Below are 27,259 nucleotides of genomic sequence, written 5' to 3'. Positions count from 1 at the left end.
TCACTCTGTGATGAGCCTATGTAAAATTCTCAGTACAACAACACTGCTGTCAAAAGATAGTTCTGTCAAAAAAAAATTACAAGGCATAAAGAGCTTAAGATAGTTATGTGAACTTACTCCCTTAACTATTTTACTTTTAAAGGGTTTTGCATTAAAAATTTATTTTTCCCCTCATTTCACACTGTAAATGTATGCAATTCATGCTCTTAAATTGTCAAAAGTTCTCAAATTCTCAAGTCTTCAATACTTAGAGAGAAGTTCTTAAAATATAGCTTCACATATATAAAATATTAATGAAAGTGTCTTAAAATTTAAGCTATAAAAATAATGGTACATGCATGCATAAAACTGTTTTCTTGGAAAATTTAGAAACATTCATCTCATGCATCATCAATTTTTCTTTTCTTAGCCCCTGTATTCTTAGTATCAGATTGCTGAAGTATGTTTGCAGATTTCTTCTGGAAGTTGCCCGAATTTTTTCCTTCCTTCTTTTTATCAGATCCTTCAGAATGACAAGTTTGAGATGATTCAATCTACAAAACAATAACAAACACCTGGTAAAAATTCAGTTAATTTTGTTTTCTCATGAGATTCATAATATCCTTCTATATCAGTTAGCTCTTGAAGTGTCCAGTGGTCTGGTTTTCTATCTTCAAATTTCTACTCACATATGAGTCCCATCTTGAATAGAAGGGTCTATCCCAGTGATGGCGAACCTTTTTGAGCTTGGCGTGTCAGCATTTTGAAAAACCCTAATGTAACTCTGGTGCCGTGTCACATATAGAAATTTTTTGATATTTGCAACCATAGTAAAACAAAGACTTATATTTTTGATATTTATTTTATATAATTAAATGCCATTTAACAAAGAAAAATCAACCCCAAAAGTGAGTTCTCATGTCACCTCTGACACGCATGTCATAAGTTCGCCATCACTGGTCTATACCATCAGAGAAACCATAAAGAACACTTAAAGTGTCCTTAGACACAATTGTATATGGCATGCTTTTGCAGGCTTGAGAGTACTTAGTTTATAACTGCTTTTCAACCTCTGCCACAGAGGCAGACTTCTCAACCAACACTGATCACCATGAGAGCAAGGTGTATCACAAAATTAGACATTAAAATGGTCTTCACATTCCAGAGGTTATAAATTCCTCTATATTAAAAAGCTAGTCTAAATTCTCCCACTTTATGTCTTCCATACCCAGATTCTAAGAACGCTGACTTACCTCTTATGTTCAACTGGACTTAGGAGAGTACTAATTAAAGAAAAGCATCCATAGGCTTGAATGTATTTTTTAAATATTTGAAAATAGTTACCCTGAAATAGGTCTGCGTGGACTTCTTTACTTGCATAGTAATAACATGTGCCTCGTTGTTCAGAAGGTGAGCTTTAGGTCCGGTTTTCAAATAGGAAATGGTAGCGTAAGCTGTAAAACTGTAGTCTTCTCTGCAGAAGATAAAGACCACCAATCAGAAGGGTTTTGAGGAGTTATAGGAAACAAAAATAACCATAAGTGCAATAATTCTAAGTCATATATTGATAAGAAATAATGAAAAATACACTACAAAAATACAGTTTATCTTTATAGAAAGTATTTTCATTTTGTGCGTTTTTATTGACACTAATCAATTATAGTTGGAGTTTAAGTATATTTTCTGTAGTGTTTAACATTCACATGAAACAACCACAAAACCATTTGTTTTGAGGCATTTATAAAAATGAGAAATAATCATAAAGACATTACATTTTGTGGAAGAAAATATTTTCCCAATTTTTTATTCTTGTGATTGAATAAGTCATCATTCTTATGGTACTGGTTTTAGACATTTTACTGTTTTATTTCTTCTTAAGTTTAACATATCTCCTATTTATGGCTGTACTGAGATATAGCTAATGCCTATAAAGTCTGTTTCCTTATTTCTAAAATTAAGATAGAATATCTAGTCTCATCTCACCATGTTGCTAAGATTAAATGAATATATGTAAAAATTATATGTAAAGTATTCTGTAATTATTATCATTATTGTTACATATTCCAAATTAGAGTTTCTTAAAAGTAATCTTTTTGGAAGAATATATATATTTATTCCATGAATAAAAAAATAAAAGTAGCCTGGCCAGCATGGCTCAGTAGTTGAGCAATGACCTATGAACCAGGAAGTTTTGGGGCACATACCCTGGTTGCAGCCTCACTACCCAGTTGGGGGCATGCGGGAGGCAGCCGATCAATTATTCTGTCTCATCATTCATGTTTCTATCTCTCCCTCTTCCTCTGTGAAATCAATAAAAACATTTTAAAATAAATAAAACCGTGTACTGTTTTAAAAAAAATTATAAAGACAACATGAAAGGACAAGAAGGGGGTTGGTATATACTTAAGATACTGCTGTAGAAGAAAGTGCGCAATAATTTTCTCCAGGTCTTCACGAGGGAGTGTGGGAGGAACAACACCTGCTACTCTCAATTTTGCTGCTCCCCTTCCCATCCAAGAATCGATCAGTTTCAGTGGAGTGAGCTTTTCATTCATTTCCTCTGCCTGCTGCAGGATTTTGATTAGATCTCTGCAGTAGGCTGTTACATTCTTTCTTTCAAATGCTATAATCAAAGAGGCATAGTTACAGACAATTGGGATTTAGAAATTAGGGCAAAGATAGTCTATCCTAAGTGGTTAAACTGGTTTCAAAACAAGTCATCATTGTGAGCCACCCTACACACTGGTTTATTAATATGTTCTGAATTAAAACTAGGCTATTCCCCAAGTCTGGCACTAACCTAAGTTGTAAACTCTTTAAAACACTGAGATTTACAGTGATGTCAAAAAAATAACCTAGTATCAGGCGGCCTTTGGGTGTGCTCTGGAACCAAAGAGTATTTGCCAGACATGATGATGCAGATACTGAGAGGTGTTTATAGGAGAGTCAATCTATTCTGCTTATTTACCTGATGTGTGCTCATTAAGCAATTTCCTGAAAACTAGTATGGCTTCATAGCTAGTCAGATACAGAGACAAGAATGTTCTGAACAGATATCCCCAATTATTGGTCTATTTTATATATCAGACTCTTATTAATTTGGTCAGCAAAACAAGTTTCTCTAGGTGTAAACTTAAAATACTGATGACCTTCATCCACCAAGGCATCAGAACTCAGGAACTGGTTAGTCCAGCTCTTCGAGTACAACCCCCAAACACAGAATGAAATAGTTAAAATACTAGTAAAGTTTTAAAACTTTATTTTCCTAATCAGTTACTATAAAGTATTAGAGATTATCATGAGATTAGCCTTATCTTACATAAATAGCATTTCTATTCAGACTATTCATTTCTTAAAAATTTCACATGCCTTCAGTAATAGCAACATAAAATATATACACACAATATGGCTTTTCCTTTTATTTGCCTTTGTTTCAAAACCATGTTGTTACTTTTGAATCTGGCAAATTCTATTCACACGTTTAATCTTTTAAATCTATTTTTAAATCAAATACTGCCCTCATGTAGTCCTACCCATCTATAATAATAAAAGTGTAATATGCTAATTAGAACAGATGACCTTCTGGATGAAGCCAGGGCTGTGAGGGCCGAGGCAGCCGCCACGGCTGTGAGGGCCAAGCCCCTTGCACAAATTCCATGCATTGGGCCTCTAGTATGTGTGTGTGTGTGTGTGTGTATGTATATATATTAGCCTATAAAGGTTCAAAAAACAATGAACTCACAAATGTCTTTACAACAATTATCACACATTTTGTTGCACGCTTCTGAGTTCCATACTTCATCAAAATGTTGAGCTATCAATACACGGCGACATCTGCAACACATTCAGAGATACAAATTATGTTATCTAATAATGTTTTAAGAATCCCTATTTCAAAATGCAGAATTATATCTTGTGTAAGTTTCCTATTGCTGCCATATCATTACCACAAACTCAGTCTTAACGCATTTATTATGTTACATTTCTATAGGTTAGTAGGCCGGGGAGGGTTGGGGGGTGGGAGGTAGGGAGGTAAGAGATCAACCAAAGGACTTGTATGCATGCATATAAGCATAACCAATGGACATAAGACACTGGGGGATAGGGGAGGCTAGGGGACTGTCTAGGGTGGGGGGAAAAAATGGACATATATGTAATACCCTTTGTAATAAAAAATTAAATAAAAAAAAATTAAAATAAAAATAAAATTTTTTCAATTACATTTAAAAAAAAAAAAAGAAGTTTGACATGGATCTTGCTGGGTTAAAATCAAGGTGTAAGCAGGGCTATATTTCTTCTGGAGGCGCTAGAGGACAGAATCTGTTTTTCTACCTTTTCCAGTTTCTAGAGACTGCCTGCATTCCTTGGCTCATGGCCCCCTTTCCTTCATCTTTAAAGTCAAGCACACTGGGTTGAGTCTTCACATCATATCACTCTGACCCCTTCCCCATCTCTGCCTCCTTCCAAATTTAAGGACCTTTGTGATTATACTGGGCCCATCCAAATAATCCAAGTTAGTCTCCCTATTTTAAGGTCAGCTGATTAGCAACCCTAATTCCATTTGTAACCTTAATTCCCTTTTGCCATGTAAGGTAACATACTCACAGGTTGCTGGGATTTGGATGTGGATATCTGTGGGCACTTTGCCCACCACATATAATTTTTTCCATACGTACTTGATAAACATAGCTTTTAAGACGTTGTCTGAGATTCATTTTGAGATTCAATATTTTACTATTAAAAAAATCTTCCTGATAGTTTCTTGTACTTTATAGTATTCATTTGAGTCTAAACCCCAAAATATGCTTCATGGGGGTCTACTGGACATCTAAGAAAAATGTTCTTTTTCTCATTTCTTTAACTAGATTATTGTAGCATCTATAGGAAAGAAATACCATTTTCTGTCACTGGTTACTGCTTATATAAAAATTATGAGTCATTTTTATGTGATGGGTAATAAGAGTTCAAAGATGACAGACAGAAAAGCCATCAGGGAGCTATATGGTCTAATTAAATGTACCCTAAATAGATTAAAATTTATTTCTTAAGAAGAAACTGGACCCTGCTCTCAATTATTTCATCAGTCCATCAGCTGGTAGGATGGTTGGTATGTGTTACTGAGCTCAACTCTCAAAACTCCTCTTATACACCTGCACATAATTATTAAAGCTACACACCAGTACTGGAGGGGAAAAAAAAAGGCTTGAACTCACTATATCAGACTCTTCAGTAAAACAGAGTTTTGGAGAATTATCTGAGAGAGAATATCTTTTCTTGGATTAAGGCAGATCTTGCAGGTTCATGTACTTGTTCTTACACTTCATACACTACTTTTACTTGTTTGCACTTGAAGTTTTACCAATGTATTTACTGACTTTCCTAAGTACTCACAGGAACATCATATACTTTCACATTGTGTTTGTCTCTAACTGACAAAAGTTATGAAAAGACATGTGGCTTACTTGCTTATGTTTTGACAGTATGACACCATCTCATAAAGCTTTTGTTGCCCCACATTCTCCATCACCACCATTGAACTGATTCTGAATATGTCTCCAAAGCCATAATACAAAATACAGTCCGCTTTCGTGTCATCTCTACCTGTAGTAGGAAAGATCTTGAGATTGCATAATTACTTTAAAAATTCAAAGCAAGCAAAAATAATATATGCAAAATCAGCTGGCTATGCTTCATTGTCTAAGTATAATATATCTATAAATTTCAGGCAAAAAAGTGAAAGTTAATTTATAACAACTGCCCTCAAATTTATTTATTTATTATTTATTTTTTTAATATACTTTTATTGATTTCAGAGAGGAAGGGAGAGGGAGAGAGATAGAAACATTGATGAGAGAGAATCACTGATCAGCTGCCTCCCGCACGCCCCCCACTGGGGACTGAGCCCACAACCCGGGTATGTGCCCTTGACTGGAATCAAACCTGGGACCCTTCAGTCTGCAGGCCAAATTTCCGTCCACTGAGCCAAACCAGCCAGGGTTCAAATTTTTTATAAATGACTAAAAGACTTACTAACATTCAACTTTATTTTTTTTAAAACATAGTTTCTTGATTTTTTACAGAGAGGAAGGGAGAGGGATAGAGAGTTAGAAATATCAATGAGAAAGAAACATCAATCAGCTGCCTCCTGCACACCCCCTACTGGGGATGTGCCAGCAACCAAGGTACATGCCCTTGACTGGAATCGAACCTGGGACCATTCAGAAAACCGACTTCTGCGCATGGGCCTCGAAGTTTCCATTGCACTGTATGTGCGGGCCCGCACATGGTATTTTGTGGAAGAGCCACACTCAAGGGGCCAAGAGCCGCATGTGGCTCACGAGCCGCGGTTTGCTGACCACTGATTTATACACTGAGCCAAACCGGTCAGGGCTCAGCTTTCATAATTTAAAAATGTATCCAGCTCTGGCTGGGTGGCTGGAACATCGCCCTGTACACCAAAAGGTTGTGGGTTCAATCCCTGTCCGGGCGCATACAGGAGGCAACCCATCTATGTTTCTCACATGGATGTTTTTCTCCCCCTCAGGTGAGAATTAAAAAATAATGTGTCCATAAGTAATCCAGTTACTTAAGTTACAGAGTTGAAACCACTAATTAAAAACTCAGGAGACAAAGATGGATATCAAATTATCTTAGGAAACTGAAGAAATAATTCATAACACTCTAATAGAATACACATAAGTAAAATTTCTCCATTGGCAAGTAAGATTAAACTGTGAAAAAGACATGTTATTCTAAAAATAGTAGCCAATAAAGATTAAAAATATAGAATTATTAAACATCACTTATAGTGTGTTTTCTGGAAAAGCTTTTTTTAAAAATGACTCTGGTATTGAGTTATACATACCTGCACGTCCACTCTCCTGGTAATAATTTTCCATAGATTTACTCATTGAATGATGAATAACAAATCTCACATCTGGTTTATCAATTCCCATACCAAATGCAACCGTTGCCACCACTACCTAAAATGTTTTAACATTTCATGTTAATTAAGTCAAGTGAAAATACTCTTAAAGGTGAGTTAAGTTTCTATTGAAGATATCTACCTAACCTGAATTTCATTGGCTGACCATCTTCTGTGAACCTTGGTCTTATCTTCTGGTTCCATGTTGGCATGGTATGCACCTGCACGAATTCCCAATTTCTGTAAACTACCTGTAACTTGCTCAGAGTCCTTCTGAGAAAAGCAATAAATGATTCCTGTAGTAAAATATGTCCAATTGTTAGATTTATAATCCTGGAAGAGAATTTTTAACACTCAAAATAGTGATTACTGGTAATACAGGGGAAGATAATTTATGAAAAATTTCAAGGCCCCGACACATATTGATTTTTTTGGTATAATTCACGATTTGATCACCAGCAGACATGAGCCCTGAGCCACAGGTATTGGATCTCATTGCCTCTTTCCTCTCTCCAACTTTATTTCCCACTACAGAGTATTTCTCAAACTGATGCCTCACAGCTCCATAAGAGATTAGCCAGTGTTCTGTGAAAAAAGTTCCAGGTGCAAATGAGTTTGGGGAGCAATGCATTAAACTAAGTTAAGTTTCTCTCTTTGTTTGTAGGCTGGTCAAAACAGATACACCCCATGACTCTCAGGAGAGAAAAATAGCTAGTTGCAGCCTTTTTCAAACTTATTTGACCCTGGAACTCACTTTACCTGGGGTACCCATTCATATCTCCTGAAAATCTATAGAACAGTTTTGAAATGCCGCTTTTATACAAACTCTTTGCTTCAGTAATACTTGCCTGTTCATTAATCCTGAAACACAGTTATACCTGCTCTGAACTCCATCAATACTTAACTCATTCAATATGTTCTATTTATTTCTTTAACATGTCCTTTACTATAAGGGACTGCATTTTACATCCGTTTTAGATCATCAGTGGTTACTTCTATCTTATATACAGTGTATATTTACTGAATGAATATGTGCTACTGAAAATTAACATTATGAAATTAGGTCCATTCCTTAAAACAATTAAGTGTAAATAAGCAAAAATAAATCAGACAGTTAGCAAATGCCGCATACAGTTTCTAAGATGGCCAAGCAAATTAATTTTACCATAACATGTTCAAGTATCCTCTGCCATGCATTACCTTAATATTTTTTGGTGTTAATCATTTATCAGTATATCAGTATAATATTAATTACTTTTTGAAAGTTCTCTCTGTCTAAAAAGTTGGTTTGTTATTTTATTACCTGATTGCCCTTTGTATCTCCCATTAATGACCTTTACAATATCCTCAATAAAATCTTCAGTGTTTGAAGGCTTTTGACGAACCTAAAAAAAGCTAACTTATTAAAAAGTAACTTAATGAGTACCAAGTAGTCACTTACTTACATCTTTCAAGGTGTGATTCTTTCATGAACACTGTGTTTTTTCCTATTATTCCTTCACTCACCCCATCTGCCTCACCCACCACCTCCTACTTCTTCTTCATCATTATTTTTAATTTTACCAGAGATGAGGAGGCACAGAAGCAGTGAATAACTTGTAAAGATGGAGACTTTATTTTCTAGTGCTACTTTTATAAAAACATAAACCATGTAATAACTATTCAATGAAAACTCAAAAATATTGTCTATTCTTAAAAGAACTAAAAAAGAAAAAAAAACTGTTAGGTTATTTAACTTTCAAAGTTATATATCAAATATAATCTAAATAGGGGGGTTAGAAAATCTTTAATGGAATACTAATTTTGTATTATTTCATAATTAATTTTAATAGGATGTCATTAGGATCCTTGGTGTCCATCTATGCTCTTTTTCCACTCTTGCACAAGAAAAAATATAAATTTAACAAGGCAACATCTACTTAAACTAACAAAGAATATGCAGCACAAGAGATATCAGAAGAAGGCATTAATTAATGCATCTTATAATTACCTCCTGATTTTAAAAGCTTTTTAAATATAGTTCACTGTTACTCATGTGAATACTGGTAAGCATAATGAAAAGGTAACCTCTCTGCTATGACCCTTCACAGAAGTTACATACCTCGTAATAAAGATTTGGCCGATTAAAAGAAGCTGTAAAAGTAAAACACTTCTCAACACACAGTATTTTTTGAGCATCCTTCAAAACATGACTGGTTGCGGTCGCAGTCAGCCCAATCAGTGCTGTGTTCGGGAACTGGCGCTTTAAGATACCAAGTGCCTTATAATCTGGAAAAAAGAAAATACAAAGTGGCCCTCTTTCTGTCCTTTAAGGAACAGAGTAAATGAAGCCTTTTAACATGATGGAGATAACCAAGGCTTGCTGTACTTTGATGGCCTAGCTAGCAATCTCAGTAAATCTGCAGGCGCAGCCTAGTCTTTTTGAATAGGTGGGCTTTCTTATACTTTTAGTTGATTCGTTGAAAACACTGTTCTTGGCCACAGATGGACTCCCTGTTGAAGAGAGGAAATACCTACCATTTCTAGTAAGCTATGCACTGGTCTACACCTGGTGAACAGGGGATTTAAGAGGCAGTGGGAGTAGCCATAGTATTTGTATCTATTACAACTGACAAGAGATAAAAGAGGTCATCAGCCTAAACCCATGGTCAGCAAACTGCGGCTCACGAGCCACATGCGGCTCTTTGGCCCCTTGAGTGTGGCTCTTCTTCCTAAGCCTTAGGAGTACCCTAATTAAGTTAATAACAATGTACCTACCTATATAGTTTCAGTTTAAAAAATTTGGCTCTCCAAAGAAATTTCAATCGTTGTACTGTTGATATTTGGCTCTGTTCACTAATGAGTTTGCCGAGCACTGGCCTAAAGCCTTCTATCACCAGAAGCATCCAAGAGTGGGAAGTTCAGACCAGAAAAAGCTTGGTGAGGGCACTGCTTTTTATATAACCTCTTTCAGGGGAAACATTCTGGGCTCAAACTTGTCATACACATCTACATCACTAGATAAGTTGTCCTTAAATACGTAAATTATTTAGAAAAAAGTGAAAAAGAAATTGCTAAATACTAAGGACTATGAAACTACAGAGAGAAAGTAACCATTTGCGAAGTTGTGAAACTTCCAGGAGCTAACATTTGAATTGGGTCTTGAAGAATAAGCAGACTTCCTAGGAAGGGAGGAGGAAAACATCAGGCAGAGGAAACAGCACACACACTGGCATGAAATGACTCGAGAAGTTGAGATAACAGCAAGCAGTTCAGTGAGGCTAAATCACAGCTTGATGTGATGCTTAGATCTATTATCAAGGCCAGTAAGTAGGGAACTATATTCCTCTATGGTTGCAAGTTAGAACTGAAAAGTTTTCCCTCTAAAACCATGAACAAGGTAAGGATGTCCACTTCTCCACTTTTATTCAACACTAGAAGCCCAACTCACAAAATTCATGCAAGAGTAGGCCTTCCTTCCCCCCAGCTGCTGGCACCGGCTTCCCTCTGGCACCCGGAACCTGGGTTTCCCTCCGGCTGCGGGCAGGCACCCGGACCCAGGCTTGCCTTGCAGCCCCAACTTCATCAGTAAATCTTTATGGCTAAAGGTAGAACAGTATTTTTGCTAACAGACATATGTTTTAAAGGACAAAGATAATTAAACTAAATACTCCCTTAGAGGGAGTAAAGAGAAAGATTTTGCCTCTTGACTCTCCTTATATTAAGGCAAAAGAAAAGGAGTAATAACTACCCAAGAGGATCATTTTAATGGAAGTAGGAATTTTCCATCATGTAAAGCTGAGTAAGAAAATAGTCCCCAATACCAAGTTTTCCGGCTACCACATACATACCGGGTCTGAAATCATGACCCCAGTGACTGCAGCAGTGAACTTCATCCACAGCTATTCGGGTAAATCTCCTTGCTTCGTAGGCTTTCTCTAGTCTTGACATAAACATTTTGCTTTTTGCAATTTTCTCTGGAGTCACATAAATGAGCTTTAGCTTGGAGTTTTTATTTACCATTTCAGCATGAACCCATTTCACATGCTCCTATTGAAAGGAAAAATAGACACGATAGTAGAACTAAGCTAACAAACTGCAATACTAAGTGGTAGAAGATGTTCATTACTCAAAAGCAATAGCCTGGGGCTGTTTAACAGCAGATATTTAGTTCATTAAAATGGAAATCATGTCCCAGTACTAAACTTCATGGCAGTTGTGTAAATAGAATTTTAGCAATTTACTTACACCCAAACTGTTGATAAAAGCATAATCTCATTTGACAAAAAAAGAATAAGAAATGAATGTCAAGATACTCAAATAAGCATTTATTCTATGACGGCATAATTCTAAATTGTTTGTAATAACTATGACTACAAAGGTGTGTTTTTTATTAATCTTAACATTACATTTGTAACACTGCCGATCTCTGTGAACATAATTTATTCTTAATTACCTGCTCTAATGATGCTGTCATATCTACTCAAAATCTTTTTTTTTGTTTTATAAACTATCTTATTCATTGAATTAAAATTTTATAATATGAAATATATATTTATATGTTATATATAACAATAAATCTTAAGAGATAAGTTACTATTTTATATAATATTTGTTACTATTTTATATATTTTGCTTTGTTACTATTTTATATAATATTTTGCCCAGTAGATGTCATAATTTTCCTTCTCATTTGATTAGGACTCAAAGAAGTGTAAAGAAACAATGCTGAATGTGATAGAAAGAGAAAATCAAAACTGCTTTCATCATCCCAGAAAGCAGTATGTTAACTCCTTGAGATAGTCCTAATTTTGTTAAGAAATAGACAAAGTGTATTAAACATTTCAACTGGTCCTAAATGTCCCAGAAATCTTAGGGGAGCAAACATAAGGCTATCTCCTCAGAAATGGGCAGATGCAAAAATAAAATACTACAACTTCTGGCAGAGTAAGTATAAATGAGTGAGCATGGTTATGTTCCAATAAAACTTTATTTATGGACACTAAAATCTAAATCTCATAGTATTTTCACACTTCACAAAATGTATTATTTTTCTCTTAACCATTTAAAAATATAAAAATCTATCTTAACTCACAAACCATACAAAATAGGAAATGGGCTAGAAATGGCCCTTTAGCAGTAGTTTACAACTCCTGATATAAGTAGTAATCAGTTTTAATTTTATAAGCAACTCAATGATAGTTAAGGCCCCTACTTCAGGGAAGACTTATAACACAATAAACAAATAATACAGAACCATACCTTAGAACTAGAAGCATTTAACATGGTAGCTGGAATTTCTAATTGTTTTAAAACCATTAATTGGTCTTCCATAAGAGAAATCAATGGGCAAATCACAAGTGTAAAACCTGAAAAAGAAAAATCGACTTTCAATTTTATACCACCACCAGAACAAGTTCCAACAAGTCACCTTCTTTACCATAACTTGTGGGCACTACCCATTAATTCAGACTAATTTTCAATGCAACTTTAGCAGTATACTATCTATTTCTTATCCTCATTAATATAGGAGGGAGATACGAATAAATGATCCTAAGCCAAATAAAGCAAATTTAAGATTAAACAGAAATCTCTTCCCTTATTCAGTCCTACAAACATAAAGATTGATATTATATTTTGAATTTTGAATTCACTATCATTTTTAACAATCAGTATTGGTAATCTCAGTAAAATAAAATACTATCCAGTTACATCAGGCAAAAGTTATTCCAAAGCTGCCTACTTCCCCATAAAAACCATAGCAATCTATAGAATTGAAAATGTTTCATGGGTATTCATCCACTTCCTGTACCAGATTAATTTATTCTGAATGGAAATCAGTGAACAGTGTATTGACTAAATGAAGTTCTGGCAATAGATCTTGTTTCTCTTATAACTGAAAGTGTTGACAGCTCTAAGAGTTATTCTACATTGTTAAAAACATATGACCTCAAGTTCCTATAGTTTGTTCCTTAAAATAACCGCAGAAAGAGGGTAGTCCTGTTTAACTATTTTTTTGAATACTTAAAAATATATTAAGAGAGCCCTGGACAGTGTGGCTCAGTTGGTTGAGCAACAGAGCATCAAAAGATCCCTGGTTCGATTCTCCATCAGGGCAAATGCCCAAGTTGTGGGTTCGGTCCTGGTCAGGGTGCGTAGGGGAGACAACCAATCAATGTTTTCTCTCTCTCTCTTCCTTTCCTTTCCTTTCTCTAAAATCAATTAAAATATATTTTAAAGTATATACTGTACATATATATATATACATATACATATATATATATACATATATATAGAGAGAGAGAGAGAGAGAAAGAGAGAGAGAGAGAAGTAACATTTCTTCAATTTAGAATAACTCTTTATTAATACATACCATCTGAACATAATGCTGGTAACTGGTAGCATAAGCTCTTTCCACCTCCTGTAGGCATAACAAGAAATACATCCTTTCCAGACATTGTTACATTAATAGTTTCAAGCTGAAGCAGTCTGAACTTCTCCAGTTTAAAGACATTTTGCAGAACATCTTTAACTTTATCAGACCATGGAAAATCTAGAAAGAGAAAAATAAGCTAAATATATTAGATTGTTTAGGACTATAAGGAGACACATGTGCATAGGTGCTTTTATAAGAGCAGGATCAGATAAATATATATAATATTTTTAATACTATGGACAATTTAACTTTCATAAGAACAATTTTGAGATTAGTTTAAGTCACAAAACTAAAGCAAAAGCAAATTTAATGATATACAGTAAGAAATCGTACCTCAGGAAAAAAAAGCTACTATATCAGGAAAAAATCAAAGCATTTGCCAGTTGAGAATTAACTTTCACAAAAGAAGATATTTGAAAAACCATCTGAAAGTCAATCAAGGAATTCAAAGTATCATAAAATACTCAAATATCATGAACAAAGCTAACCATTATCTGGAATTTTTGGTGTAAATATCTTGTTTATAAGTGAATCACTAAAAAATAAGGCCCACAAAAGCACTGCAATTCCTTCTCAAGTTACAGTATTCCTTTTATGATTATTTTTGGTTGTTCATCAATGTTTATTTCCTTTTCAATTACAGTTGACATTCAATATTATATTAGTTTCAGGTGTACAGTACAGTGGTGAGACATTTATATAACTTATAAAGTGATCCCCCATAAGTCTAGTAACAACTTGACACCATAGTTATGACAATGTTATTGATTAATATTCTCTATGCCGTGCTTTACACTCACGTGACTATTTTGTAACTGCCAATTTGTACTACTTAATCCCTTCACCTTTTTCACCCATTCCCCCAATCACTGTCCTATCTGGCAACCCTCTGTTCTCTGCATTTATAAGTCTGTTTCTGTTTTGTTTTAATTTTTAGATCCCACATATAAGAGAAATGATGTAGTATTTGACTTTCTCTGTCACCCACGAAAATTAGTGATACACACGATGCTCTGAAGGAACTTAAATCAAAAAAGGTTTGTTCAGTAGAGAAGGGAAATGAACTAGACTTTGGCAAAAAGTTTGATTTTTTTTCTTAATCGTTTAATTTTGTCTAGTGAAAATTTAGTTAAAATAAATATCTCACTTTTCCAAGCATTGATTCATGCTGTTAACATTAATGCTGTTAACCATATTTGGAAAAAAATAATAGTCTGAATAATAAAAGCTTAATTTTAAAAGACTACAGAACATGGGTAGAAAACGGTCTGCCTCTAAGCTTCCCACGCCACTTAAGGAATGGCCAGTTTCACCTCTAAACGTACTGGAAAGCACTGACCCCAGTACAGCGATTTAACTCCAGTTTAAAGAAAGAAGAAAAAAACTAGCAAATAAAAAAAATAAATAAACCTTCTTTATTCCAAGAGGCAGGTGAAGAATCACATTCATTGCTTCCCCCAGCATCAGAATCCTCCAAACACTGCTTTATTCTGTTTGTTAGGATGGTTTTTTTCTGAGTAAGCTCTTGTTGCCTCTCCAGAAGTTCCTGAATTTGAATGTCTACTGCATGTAGCTCATTGTTCACCGAATCCAATTCCTCAGTTAGAGCTATGAGGGAGGAAAAAAGATACAATGACAACACAGTCAATTACAATTTTAGGTTTCCCTAATAATTTTTTAATATTCCTCACCATCGAAATCACAGACAAGCTTATAAATTCTTCAGTGTGGTTAAGAGCATTGTTTTGGAGTCACACAGACCTGACTTACTAGTAAATCTCAGGTCCTCCTCTTACCTGCTGAGTGACCTGGGGCAAGGTACTTAACTGAGCCTCAATTTCCCCATCTGTAAAATGGGGATAAAACCTAGGTTTCATAGCACTATTATACAGGATTAAGTGAGATAACATATGGAAGGTTCTTGACACAGTATCTGGTACAAGTTAAGCATTTACAAATGATACCTATTTTAATTATGTTGTAGGGCAGTGGCCCAACAATCTCCTAAATCAAGTAACCCAACTATGAAGCAAACGCAAGCTATTTAAAAGCAGTCCCCTAACTTCTTAGCTATTTTTCACAAAAACATTCACATTTAGGCTCATATAGTGGCATATAAGGATTCAATAATTATAAACAAGATGATATAACAAGTAAAAAAAAGTCATGTACTATTAAAATTAACATTACAACTCCATCATTAATTTATAAAGGAGCCTTAATGTATTCTAATCAGACAAAGTCAAAGTGAGATTCCTTTTGATACCATATCAAAAGGAAGCTGTAAAAAATTTAAAGATGTTGTTGGTGTGTCCAAAACATCTGCCTGCATTATTCAGTGTTCATTTTTAATGCCTTTTCATGAGATAAAGTCTATGGTTATTTAAAATCGGATGTTGTGGTGACTTTGTATTGTACCAACTGACAGAATTCCCTTCCCTGTAGGATTCTGGGTTAGGACTGGCCACAAGTGAACTCTGCATGAGATGTGGAGGGTGGAAGAAAGAGCAGGCTGATTTACATTCAGACGGTTGGCATAAGGTCAAATGCTGTTGCAGCGCACTCATGTTGTCGTGGATCTGCTGCCTCACCTTGTTGGCATGGGGCAGAGCCAGTTCCTCCAGGCCCTGATGAATCTCCCCAGGGCAGTAGCTTGGCCCACGGCTTCTCTGAATCCTTGACCAACTTCATGTGCAACTGGCCGTAGCAACTACACCAGATCTTCGGCAAGGCACCAGCATCCATGAAGTCAGATCCTTGTAGGCAGTGACACACCACCATGATTCCCAGTGAGAGACAGGAGGGTTCCACATAGTCCTTGTGGGTTTCAGCTGATCCTTACCCACCCACACTTCACATCCATCTTCCCATCCCTAATGCTGGCACTACTGACTTCAGGTCCAGCAGGGGACTGCGTAACCAGCTCCAGTGATTATGCAGGAACTAGTCCCTATAAGAAATCCCTTATATCTGATTGAAACCTAGCCAACACCCAGTGCTGTTCCAGATGAACAGAAACTTAAGGGTGGGTTCTCTGAATTGCTTCTGGGCCACCTGAAATTGGGCCTCTGATCTGATTAGATCTAAAGATACTGATGCCCTTTGTTTGCAGTGATAAAAGGGGCAATGGTATTCCATGGCATGCAGGAGACAGAGTTATTTAAATCCTAATCTGTAGACACCAGTATAAGTGTCACACTTAATTATACTGGTGTCTTACTTAATACTTGGGTGGCCAAGTGTTTCCTGACACAGAACATTTTGGTGAAAATAATGGCAACGACTGGTTTCTTTGAAGTATACTGGAGGACTTGGGGAGAGAAATGCAGGGCCTCAAAGTTGCTACAGGGTCAAGATAGTGAATACCAACCCTAAGTCTAAATCCCGCAGATGGCTGTAATACAATGTAAACTGAATCCCCAGCTTTGCGGGGACTCGTATTAAAGTTAAGGACAAAGTGTCACTCTGCAACTGGGATGGGAACATCTGGGCAGATTCCAATGAAACAGGGGACCTTGAGCACTGAATCTGCCAACTCTCTTTTGCCCTTCCCTTTCTGAAACAGCTTTCTCCTGCCTGAATGCCTTTAATGGTCTTTCCTGAGGTGGTTGTTTTGCAAAGGACTGCTCATCTCCCTAAGGATCTCCCCCCACCACCTCTTAGTTCTTCAGTACCCAGGACGCTCTAGATCAGTGGTTCTCAACCTTCCTAATGCCGCGACCCTTTAATACAGTTCCTCATATTGTGGTGACCCCCAACCATACAATTATTTTCGTTGCTACTTCATAACTATAATTTTGCTACTGTTATGAATCGTAATGTAAATATCTGATATGCAGGATGTATTTTCATTGTTACAAATTGAACATAATTAAAGCGTAGTGATTAATCACTAAAACAATATGTAATTATATATGTGTTTTCCGATGGTCTTAGGCGACCCCCTGAAAGGGTTGTTTGACCCCCAAAGGGGTCACGACCCACAGGTTGAGAACCGCTGCCCTAGAGGCTGAGGTATTAAAAGTGCAACCCATGAGAAGACACAAAACACACCAGAGTTGCATTTGCCAATATATACCACCAGAAACCTAGAGAATAAATATGGGAAGAGATCCTAAGGGTATTAAATCAGGGTGGATAGAAAATAATATTAAATAAAACTTAACTTATTAGTATGGACTCGGTAAGAAATTCTGGAATTAGTGTGCTAAAATAGTGCCCAGGAGTAGCTCTAATAATTTACTTAGTTGGTAGCCAGAAACCGGGCCCCGAAGATGAATATAAGAAAGTTGGATGGAACAACACAAGTGTAAATCCCAAAGAAGCTGAAGGCCAGAACTTCCCGGGTATACTATACACGAGGGGATCCAGGGGCTTGGGGAGATGGGAGTGCTAGAGTGGATTATCAGGTAAATGGATCATCCACTCTCTTGCTGTACCCGCAACAGGATCCAGAAGATGCTCCCTTCACCAAGATGATGAGAAATACAGTCATGAGGGGAGCCTTAGCATCCCTGAAGAGCTCTGGAGTGGCTGTTCTCTGCAAGTCAGGAACGACAGTGGGAAGTACTGCCTTTAAACTAGACAACCTGAATCAATGAGAATGATGGATTCTAAGATACAGGGACTAAATGATGGCAATTCATGACCAAAGAAAAGGTAGATGGCGATTGCCATAACAGGCAACAGAGCAGCAGTAATCAGAATAGTCTGACTCTCAAAGGTCTTTGGCATTGGCTAGTTGGTCATGATGTTGCTGAGGTGGAAACAGATAATTAGATTTGTATAGGTAGAATACAAAGCCCTGATTCTGGTAAACATAAGTCTGATTTGAATCACCACAAGAGTTGCCATCCTTCATCCAATCCCCAAAAATGAGCCAATTTATAGACCCAGAGTCCCTTGAATAAAGTGCAGGTTGGGGCCCTTTGAGGAAGGACGCTACTACATAGCTAAAACTTTATGTAGTAAATCTTTCCACTAGTCTCCTCCAGAGAAACTTATCAGGGCAATTATGTATTCGGAAAAGGAAAATAAATTTTCAGAAATCATCGAACATTGGCAGTAAGATATAAGACTGCAATACCTCTAAGACTTTCTTCCTTATTTTGATCCTATATAATAAAAGGCTAATATGCAAATAGACCGAACGGCTGAACAATCGAACAACCAGTTGCTGGTGGTTACTAAAAATTCTTTGCTCCCGTGTGCTGCAGTTCTGCCCGGCACTTGCACCTGATGCTGGCGCCAGCCCCACTCGCACCCGCAGTCGGCGCCCAGTGCTGGTCCCAATCGGTAGGCGCTGTCAGTGGGTGCAAGCAGTGGCTGCCAGCCCCAATCGCTTCTGAGGGCTTCTCCACCTTCCTCTGCTAATGAGGGGCGATCTGGGCAGCACCTGCTGACGGCATCAGCCCCACTCACACCCGCTGCTGGCACCAGCCCCAATAGCTCCGTGCCATCAGCAGGTGTGAGGCACTGTCAGAGTGTAGGTCAGAGCGTGGGAGCAGCAGCAGGAGCGGGGGCTGCTGGCAGACAGGGGACCGGGGGCCATGGTGGGAGGGGCAGGGCGGGGGCACAGAGGATGAGCCAAGACCCGCCCCTGTGCCCACCACAGCCTCAGGGCCCACAGTTCCTTTCAAGGTACACAAATTCGTTCACTGGGCCCCTAGTATTTGTATATAAACCAAGTTTGGGTTTTTCGTTCTTGTTGGTGGGGTTTTTTTGTTGTTGTTTTTGTCCCTTCTCCTATTCCTCTATCAAAAAGAAAAAAAGTGTCAATAGTAGCTAACTTCCTATCTCAGGAATTAGCTGCAGCAGTTCTCAACCTGTGGGTCGCATCGTTCGAAAATACATCCTGCATATCAGATATTTACATTACGATTCCTAACAGTAGCAAAATTACAGTTATGAAGTAGCAACCAAAATAATTTTATGGTTGGGGGTCACCACAGCATGAGGAACTATATTAAAGGGTCGCGGCATTAGGAAGGTTGAGAACCACTGGAGGATTATCAAGGAGGATGTGATTCATCAAAAAGAGGAATAAGCATCATCAAAAGATAAGTAGAATTTGTGCCCTCTTCTGTAGAGTTTAGTTTGTATCTGGTTGTGTACAGGATAGTTGGTGACACATTAAGCAGAAGCATCATTCTGCTACTTCCTTTATTTGAATACTAGAGGCCCGGTGCACAAAATTCGTGCACTGGAGGAAGGGGGGGGGGTCCCTCAGCCCAGCCTGCACCCTCTCGCAGTCCGGGACCGCTTGCTCCTTACTGCCCACCTGCTCACTGCTCCTTAGCGCTGGTGCGGATGTGGGAGAGGCTCCCATCACCACCACTGCACTCGCCAGCTGTGCACCCGACTGCTGGCTGAGTGACACTCCCCCTGTGGGAGCGCACTGACCACCAGGGGGCAGCTCCTGCATTGAGCATCTGCCCCCTGGTGGTCAGTGCACATCATATCCACATGCCTCTCGCAATCCGGGACTGCTGGCTCCTAACCGCTCGCCTGCCTGCCTGCCTGATCGCCCCAACCGCCTCTGCCTCAGCCCCACACCCAGGACTCAGGATTCCCTCCTCCAACTGGCCGCAGGCACCCTGGACCCTCGCTTCCCTCCCTCTGGCCGGCCGCAGGCACCCAGGCCTCCCACAGGCTGGCCACAGCCACAGGGGACCGTGGGCAAGCAGCTTCACCCAGGCCGCAGCCACAGGCACCTGGGACTGCAGGGCGGGCGGCTTTTCTCCCTCTCCAGGGCTGCAGGCACTGGTGCCTGGGACTGCGGGACAGGCAGTTTCTCCCGGGCTCGGGCCCGGCTTCGTCAGGAAGGACATCCAGATAGTCCTCCGGAAGATGTCTGGTCTATTAGCATATTACCCTTTTGTTAGTATAGATTAAAAGAGAAGTCTATGGATACCCTGAAGGCAAAGGGTGAAGTCTGGTGGCTTTGTACTGTGATAACTTAGCTAAGCTAGAACTACATTTCCCAAAATTCTTTCCCTGCATAGATCTAGGTTAGGGCACAGAGAACTCTGCCAAAGCTTTGGAAGGTGGAAGTGATGCAGTGGCCGCATTTGCCATATTTAAGTAGGTCAGTGCAAGGTCAGGGCTGGTGACCTCATTGGCATGGGGCAGCACCTGTGCCCACAACTCCAGCTGCTGCTCAATATCCTTGGGAAAACAGCAGGGCTTGCAGCTCCTCCAGGAACTGTTGGTTCACCTTCTTCAGCTTCTCTGAAGCCTCAGCCAGTTGCATGCAACTTCATGTGAAGTACACCAGCTCTCTGATGTGGCTGCAGCATCCAAATTGGAAGATGTGAGGCAATGAGACACTAATACAGATGCTAGTAAGAAACAGACCATCTTCACAGGTAGCAGTTTATTTTTGCATTCCCCATCACATCTTCTTTTCCTGACTGCTGATTCTGCCAACTTCAGGCCCAGTGCCAGACACACAGGAAACATACATAGAGAACCTAACACTTCCCACAATCACATAATCCCTTATATCACTCAGAGTGGCTCTGTTTCTCTGATCAAACCCTACCTGACAGAGATGTAATGTCAATCCATGGTACAAAGTCACATCATATCTTTGACAAAATCATGATTGCCTAAAAATATTAAAAGGTACAGCTAGTTGTAGTAAGTTGGGGTATTTTAATTTTTTTGTCCAAAATTATATCATCTCCAATGCTGGCATATACAAGACTTTACTATATGAAATGTGATTGAAAAGTCAAGTATATGACTTTAATCAATAATGAAGAGGGATTACAAGTACACAGGGCTTACTAAGGCAACGGTATCTCAAGAGCACACTGAACTGAGTGGGGATCACACTGCAGTGTTTCTAGGCTTACAGCTGATGCATGGGAGGTGCCATTCTTCAGAAACAGCACGTTTTCTAACAATATCACAAACTGAAGTTAACACTGAAAGGAAAGTGATTTACCAGCACTGAAGCTGTCAGATCCAAAGTAGCAAACTACCTGAAGGCAACCTCAAAGAGGCAGTTCAAATACAGTTCAACAAATGGATAGAATAGAAGTTAGATTTCTTTGAAAGGGGTACATATTATGAAAGCAGTTATTTGAAATAAGCATCTCTACTTAAATAAAATTTACCTATTTCATTGTTCAGTTATTTTAAAGTCATACTCCACGGATAAAGCTGAAGTCTGAAGTAAAATAACATATGCAATCCCAAAATGATCATGCTGAACTGAGTTGTGAGGTTCAGTGACATCTCTTAAACCCTCATTTTAATTTCTAAGTAAAGATTGCTTGGGTTAGCATTTAACATAACTTAAATTTTGACCATTTATTATTAACCCTCAGGGTATGAGAAGGAGGCATGAGTCAAAGCCAAAACCTATGTCACTATTTTTTCATGTTTATATTGAAATAAATTATAAAGTTGTATGTGTTGGGGGGGGCAGGGGAGGGGGAAGAGAGGAGGGACATGTCTCATATTTAAGAAAGCCCCTTCTTTAAAGTTTGAAAAAACTAATCTTGTCACCCTACTATTAGAACTAGTATGTATTAGCAAATTTTATATACACAGCACCCCTGCCATCACCTCTTAACCAAATAAATAGCAAGATATCACTAATAAGCACAGTAGAATCTGGTCAAGTTCACAGGAACAAATAATGAATAGACATATATCAAAATACCAAGCGTATCTGTCTGGGAAAGGTAAAATGGATGTTTTTCTTTTATATTTTAAAGACATTTGAAATAACTCCACTTATAGGACTGTATCTTAAAGAAATAATCAGAGGAGCACACAAAACTTGCAATTCATAGATGCTCGAGGCAGAATTTCTTTATGTTTTAAAAATAAAAACAGTATAAAAGTTCAACAATAAAATATTATTTATTTAATGTCACTTCAAAACAACAAAATACAATGCAGGTATTAGAATATTTACAACCTACAATTTATTCAATAATATGTCTATATTCTATATTTGCATTATGTGTTTATAAATCACATTACAAAACAATATGTACAAAATGTTTTAAAATTTTAATAATAAATTAAATGTTATAATATTAATCTCAACATAAGATTAGAAGTGATTGGTATTTTCTACTTTACAATTTTTAGGTTCCTAGAATTCTATCAAAAAAAAACCCATATATTTTCCTTGGAACCCTTGTGTATTGCTAGTGGGAATATAAAATGGTGCAACCACCAAGGAAAATAGTATGGCAAGTTACTCAAAAAAATCAACTTGTGATCTAGCAATTCCATTTCTGGGTATAAACCCAACAGCTGAAAGTAGGGACTCAGATATTTATACACCAATGTTCACAGCAGCATTAGTCCCTATTGGCCAAAAGGAGCAACAACCCATATGTCCAGGGACAGACAAATGGATAAATAAAAGACTTAATGTACATACAATGGAATACTATTCAGCCTTAAAAAGAAACATGTTACAAAATGGATGAACCTCAAAGGCATTATGCTAAGTGAGATAATCGAGACACAAAAGGACAAATATTACATGATTCCACTTAAATGAAGTGCCTAGAACAATCAAAATTCCTAGAAAAAAGTGGAGTAGCGTTACCAGGGGTTGCAAGAAAGGGTGCAATCAGGAGTTACTGTTTAATTGGATACAGAGTTTCAGTTTGGGAAGATGAAAAAGTTGGGGCGATGGATATTGGTGATGCGTGCACAACAATGTGAAGGCACTTAATGCCACTGAATCGTACACTTAAAAAAGTTAAAATGCACCCTGGCTCAGTGGTTAGAGTGTCAGCCCTCAAACCAATCCCTTGTCAGGACCCATGTAGAAGGCAACCAATTGATGTGTCTCTCTTACATTGATGTTTCTCTCTCTCTTAATGCCTCCTCCCTCCCTTCCACTCTCTCTGAAAAATCAATGGAAAAAATATCCTCAGGTGAGGATTAAAAAAAAAACGTTAAAATGATGCCCTGGCTGGCATGGCTCAGTTGATTGGAGTGTCATCCCATATACCAAAAGGTGATGGGCTCAATTCTAGGTCAGGACACATACACGGGTTGTGAGTTTGATCCCCAGTCAGGGCGTTCACGAGGCAATTGATGTTTCTCTCTCTCTCCCCATCTCCCTTCCTCTTCTCTAGATTCAATGAAAATCATATCTTTAGGTGAGAATTACAAAAAAATAGTTAAAATGGTAAATTTTGTAATGTATACTTACCATAATTTCTAAAAATCTGAAAAAAACAGCCCAGCGGGTATGGCTCAGCGGTTAACCATCAACCCGTGAACCAGGGGGTCACAGTTCGATTCCGGATTCCCAGTAAGGTTGCAGGCTCAATCCCCAGTGTGGGGTGTGCAGGAGGCAGCCAAGTAATGTTCTTTCCTATCATTGATGTTTCTCTCTGCCCTTTTTTCTTCCTCTCTCAAAAATCAATATTTAAAAATACACACTTTTTTTTAATCTAAAAAAAAGCATTTCTAAAATCAGAAATTTCTTAATTTTTTAATTTATTGATTGACTTTAGAAAGAGGGTGTAGGGGGAGACATGGTGGGGGGGGAGAGAGAGAGACAGACATAGATTTGTTGTTCCACTTATTTATACATTCATTGGTTGATTCCTGTATGTGACCTGACCAGGGATGAACCCACAACCTTGGCATATCGGGACACTGTTCTAACGAGCCTGGGCTATAATCAGAATTTTTAAAACAAATATGTTTTAAATTTATTGTATTTATTTATTTTTATTAAGACTTTTAGAACAGTTTAAAGTTCACAGCAAAGTTAAAGTGAAGGTACAGAGAAAAGCAAATATTTTTTTCAAAGAACATACGAGTAGAAACGGAACAGAATGGAAAAAAAATGTAATTATTTCCACTAACCTGAAACAGATGCCATTCCAACACTGAATTAGAGATCCAAATTTCTTTCTAAAAATGAAAGAAAAATAATAGCAACATTTTTTTAAAACAGTACTACTGATTATGCTCAATCAATGATATTCTGACATGATTAAGAACAAAAAAAATGTTAGAAAGTAACACATAAGGACCCTTTAAAAAAGAACTACATGGTTCTTACTAATTTTTATGGAAAATTCTCAATTTTTTCAGAAGTGTCCAAAGTCACATAAACATCCTATATAATAAAAAGCTAACATACAAAATGGACCAAATGGCAAAATGACTGGTCACTATGACGTGCACTGACCACCAGGGGGCAGACGCTCAATGCAGGAGCTGCCCCCTGGTGGTCAGTGAACTCAGCCAGAAGCCAGGCTCAAGCCACCTGCAGTGGCAGTGACGGGAGCCTCTCCTGCCTCTGCTGCAGCACTAAGGATGTCTGGCTGATGGCTTAGGCCCGTTCCCTGCACGAACTTCGTGCACCAGGCCTCTAGTATAATAAGTACAAGGTAAGTAAAACAACAACAATTACCAGATAAAAAGTGATATAACAAAAAAGAGCAAATATTTGAGGTTTAATAGTTAGTACTAAAGCACTGTGTGATTTTAGCAAAATTACACACCCTGTTCCTCTCAGCTTCTTTCCGTACTTGTAAAACTGGGATAGAACCTATCTTATAAATAACAAGTTGGATAGATTCAAATGTCCCAGGTTAAGCAAAATCTACCAACATAAATACCCAAATTAATCGTTTAACATTTTACTGAATACTTGCTTTAAAGACTTACAATTTAGGCTCAATCTTAAAAAAGGATTTGGCATTCTATGGTGGAGTGGGAGTTCATAAATTTCAGAAGAGAACCTGAAAAGCTCAGAAGTAGGGAAAAAACAACACATGGTTTATATTAAGAACCTCTAAATACCTATGAATGACTAAAACGTAAGAGAGAGTACATATGAGCAAGTGGAAGGAGATGCGGCTTGAGAGTAGGAACTTTAGGTTAGGAACTTTAATCCCCACCAACACCTCCCCTAACTCTGATATGGACAACCAACATTTTCTAGAAGTAATTTAGAATGTTCCCCAAAGGTTACTTCAGCATGACTCTACCTGAACCAGAATGCTGACCTTATGCCCTTCCTACCACAGAATTCTGAAACCACCACTAGGCTGGGAAGATAGGCAGGATCCTCTTTGCCTTGCTGAGTTTGGAATATAACCTGTTTGAAGTAGGAGAACCAAAGACTTCTTTATCTATATAAACAGCTCTTGTGGAAACATAATTCTCCTTCCGTAGAGCGCAAGGTTTTCCCGCAGGGCAGGGGTTGAGGCTCTTCCCTTTGTATTCACATAGCCTAGCAAAGTGCCTTGCATGTAGTTCAGGCTCAAGTTTGCAGAGATTGAAAGCAGAAACTATCTCTACTCTTAGGAAAGAATACATTCTACAACACCCCCCCTCCCCCCCCACTATAGTATCACACACACACACACACACACACACACACACACACACACACAGTTTTAAATTACTTCTTTGATTATACTGTCAAAAAACCTCATAAATTCCTTCCCCAAATGATGTGATTTAATATTAAAAGATACCTTAATATGGTCAGAAATTAATGAGCTACAGCAGGTCTGTCAGAAGTATAGCTAGGCAATGTAAAAAACCACAAACAAAGCCTACCTGAGCATAAACAAACAAAAAAACCGTTTAGTCTCACAAGCAGAGCTTAACTGAGCTTACTTTGTATAACTAACTTAACCTGGGCCATTTCTCATTTAGCCTCTGGAAATGTGAATGAAACTTAAACAATTTCCCAAGGTTGATATGTAGTAACCACTAACCAAATTCCCTATCAATTAAGAAAATGCTAATACTATACCCAATCACTTTGAAGATAAGCAGCCACTACCTTCTCACTATATCAGCTGTTTTAACAACACACCCCTGAGCCTCATTACATGTTTTGGCTCGAGTGCTCTTGGTTAGCGAACTGGTTTTTTTTTTTGGTCAACAGCAAGCTTTCACTACTTCCATGACTCATCGGTTTCGCTTCTGATGTTTCTGAATTTTTGAGAGCACCCACAGGAAATCTCTCACCGTGTCTCACCCAGTCATCGATGCTGGAGGAAATGCCACTGAGGTGCCACAGGTTAAATCAGACACACATCCACCCCCCTTCCCCCGCCACCTGCGTTTACAGACAGCAGCAATATAATAATACAATAATATAATAATACACCCTCCCAACGGTGTTCCCAATAAACGACGGCTTCCAATCAACAGGCTTTGGTGACCACGCTTGCTGCATGCAAAAGGCTGGAGATCAAACGAGCGTGTCCTAAGGGCCTGGGTTTCCCTGCTGTCTCCCCTGCCAATGTGGAAGACAGTGACCCCTAACAGACGGGCCTCGCCTTCAGGCAGGAAGAGGAAAACCAGCCCTTTCAAAACGTAACCGGAGAAGCCGTTCAGGAACCCCGCACCCGGGCCTTCCAGACCTCCCCAGCCTCCGACCCCAAAGCGCCCCGACTCAGAACCACGCGCGACTTACCCGTAAAAAGTTCCCGCCACCCGGCTTTCTCCGCACCCCAGCCGCGAGCATCCACCCTTCCGGGTCGGCCCGATCCACCAATGGCAAGTCAGACCCTTCTCTCATTGGCCAAGGGGCGTGGCCTCCCGCGCGTCACCGAACAAGCCTCCACATCATTGGTTGATATCGGGAGCGGATTGAGCCAATCGGAAGCCGCCTCCAAGCTGGGATGGGGATGGCTGCGTGTTTCCGGAAGACGTGGCGGCTGTCTCTTGGGTCGCTTCCCGGCTTCAGACTCGCGTCTTTGCTTCACGCTCTGGTTTCCTCGAGGTGCTGTCCTCACCCCAGCAAGGACCCCAGCAGCCATGATCTCCTTAACGGACACCCAGAGTAAGCGCCTGCCCCGGGGTCCCTGCCTTGAGCCCTAAATACCCTTTGCTGGGGCGGGGGCGGGGGCTCTCCCGCCCGTTTCCCCCACCCCCCGGTGCGGGGAAATGAATGAAGCTCCGCACAGGGAGCGGCG

General features: G+C 38.6%; 2 protein-coding genes across 5 annotated transcripts in view; one reads left to right on the top strand and one right to left on the bottom strand.

Annotated features, from left to right (window-relative positions):
• Positions 1-6: 6 nt before the first annotated feature.
• Positions 7-26,839, bottom strand: RECQL (RecQ like helicase). 3 transcript variants are annotated; one of them, XM_006773151.2, is made up of 15 exons: positions 26,758-26,839; positions 24,180-24,227; positions 14,730-14,927; positions 13,257-13,436; positions 12,146-12,252; positions 10,735-10,933; positions 9,006-9,172; positions 8,208-8,289; positions 7,052-7,200; positions 6,845-6,962; positions 5,442-5,580; positions 3,722-3,813; positions 2,383-2,602; positions 1,324-1,453; positions 7-533 (listed from the first exon to the last, which is right to left on the bottom strand). In XM_006773151.2, exons 2-15 carry the CDS (start codon positions 24,193-24,195, stop codon positions 381-383), a joined length of 1,950 nt encoding a protein of 649 aa, XP_006773214.1. In that variant the 5' UTR covers positions 24,196-24,227; positions 26,758-26,839; the 3' UTR covers positions 7-380. The 3 variants fall into 3 exon arrangements, with proteins under 3 accessions (XP_006773214.1, XP_015425567.1, XP_015425568.1); XM_015570081.1 differs by lacking the exon at positions 26,758-26,839 and adding an exon at positions 26,089-26,719; XM_015570082.1 differs by lacking the exon at positions 26,758-26,839 and adding an exon at positions 24,990-25,597.
• A 90-nt stretch (positions 26,840-26,929) lies between these two features.
• GOLT1B (golgi transport 1B) overlaps positions 26,930-27,259 on the top strand; it is a 14,829-nt gene continuing 14,499 nt past the window's right edge. The window contains exon 1 of one of the 2 annotated variants that reach the window (XM_006773150.2): positions 26,930-27,126. In XM_006773150.2, coding sequence (XP_006773213.1) covers positions 27,102-27,126 — 25 coding nt within the window. In that variant the 5' untranslated portion in view covers positions 26,930-27,101. The remainder of the gene's footprint in view (positions 27,127-27,259) is intronic. The other variant, XM_006773149.2, reaches the window with a different exon arrangement.

The sequence above is a fragment of the Myotis davidii genome, unplaced genomic scaffold (assembly GCF_000327345.1).
Source record: "Myotis davidii unplaced genomic scaffold, ASM32734v1 scaffold346, whole genome shotgun sequence".
Taxonomy (NCBI): Eukaryota; Metazoa; Chordata; class Mammalia; order Chiroptera; family Vespertilionidae; genus Myotis; species Myotis davidii.
This window is presented reverse-complemented; position numbering and strand designations above follow the sequence as displayed.

Coding starts and splice junctions, on each gene's coding strand:
- RECQL (XM_006773151.2), bottom strand. Junction 8,290..9,005: donor GGCCAAATCTTTATTACGAG/GTATGTAACTTC, acceptor AGCTTTTTTTAG/GTTCGTCAAAAGCCTTCAAA. Junction 5,581..6,844: donor CCAGGAGAGTGGACGTGCAG/GTATGTATAACT, acceptor TTCCTACTACAG/GTAGAGATGACACGAAAGCG.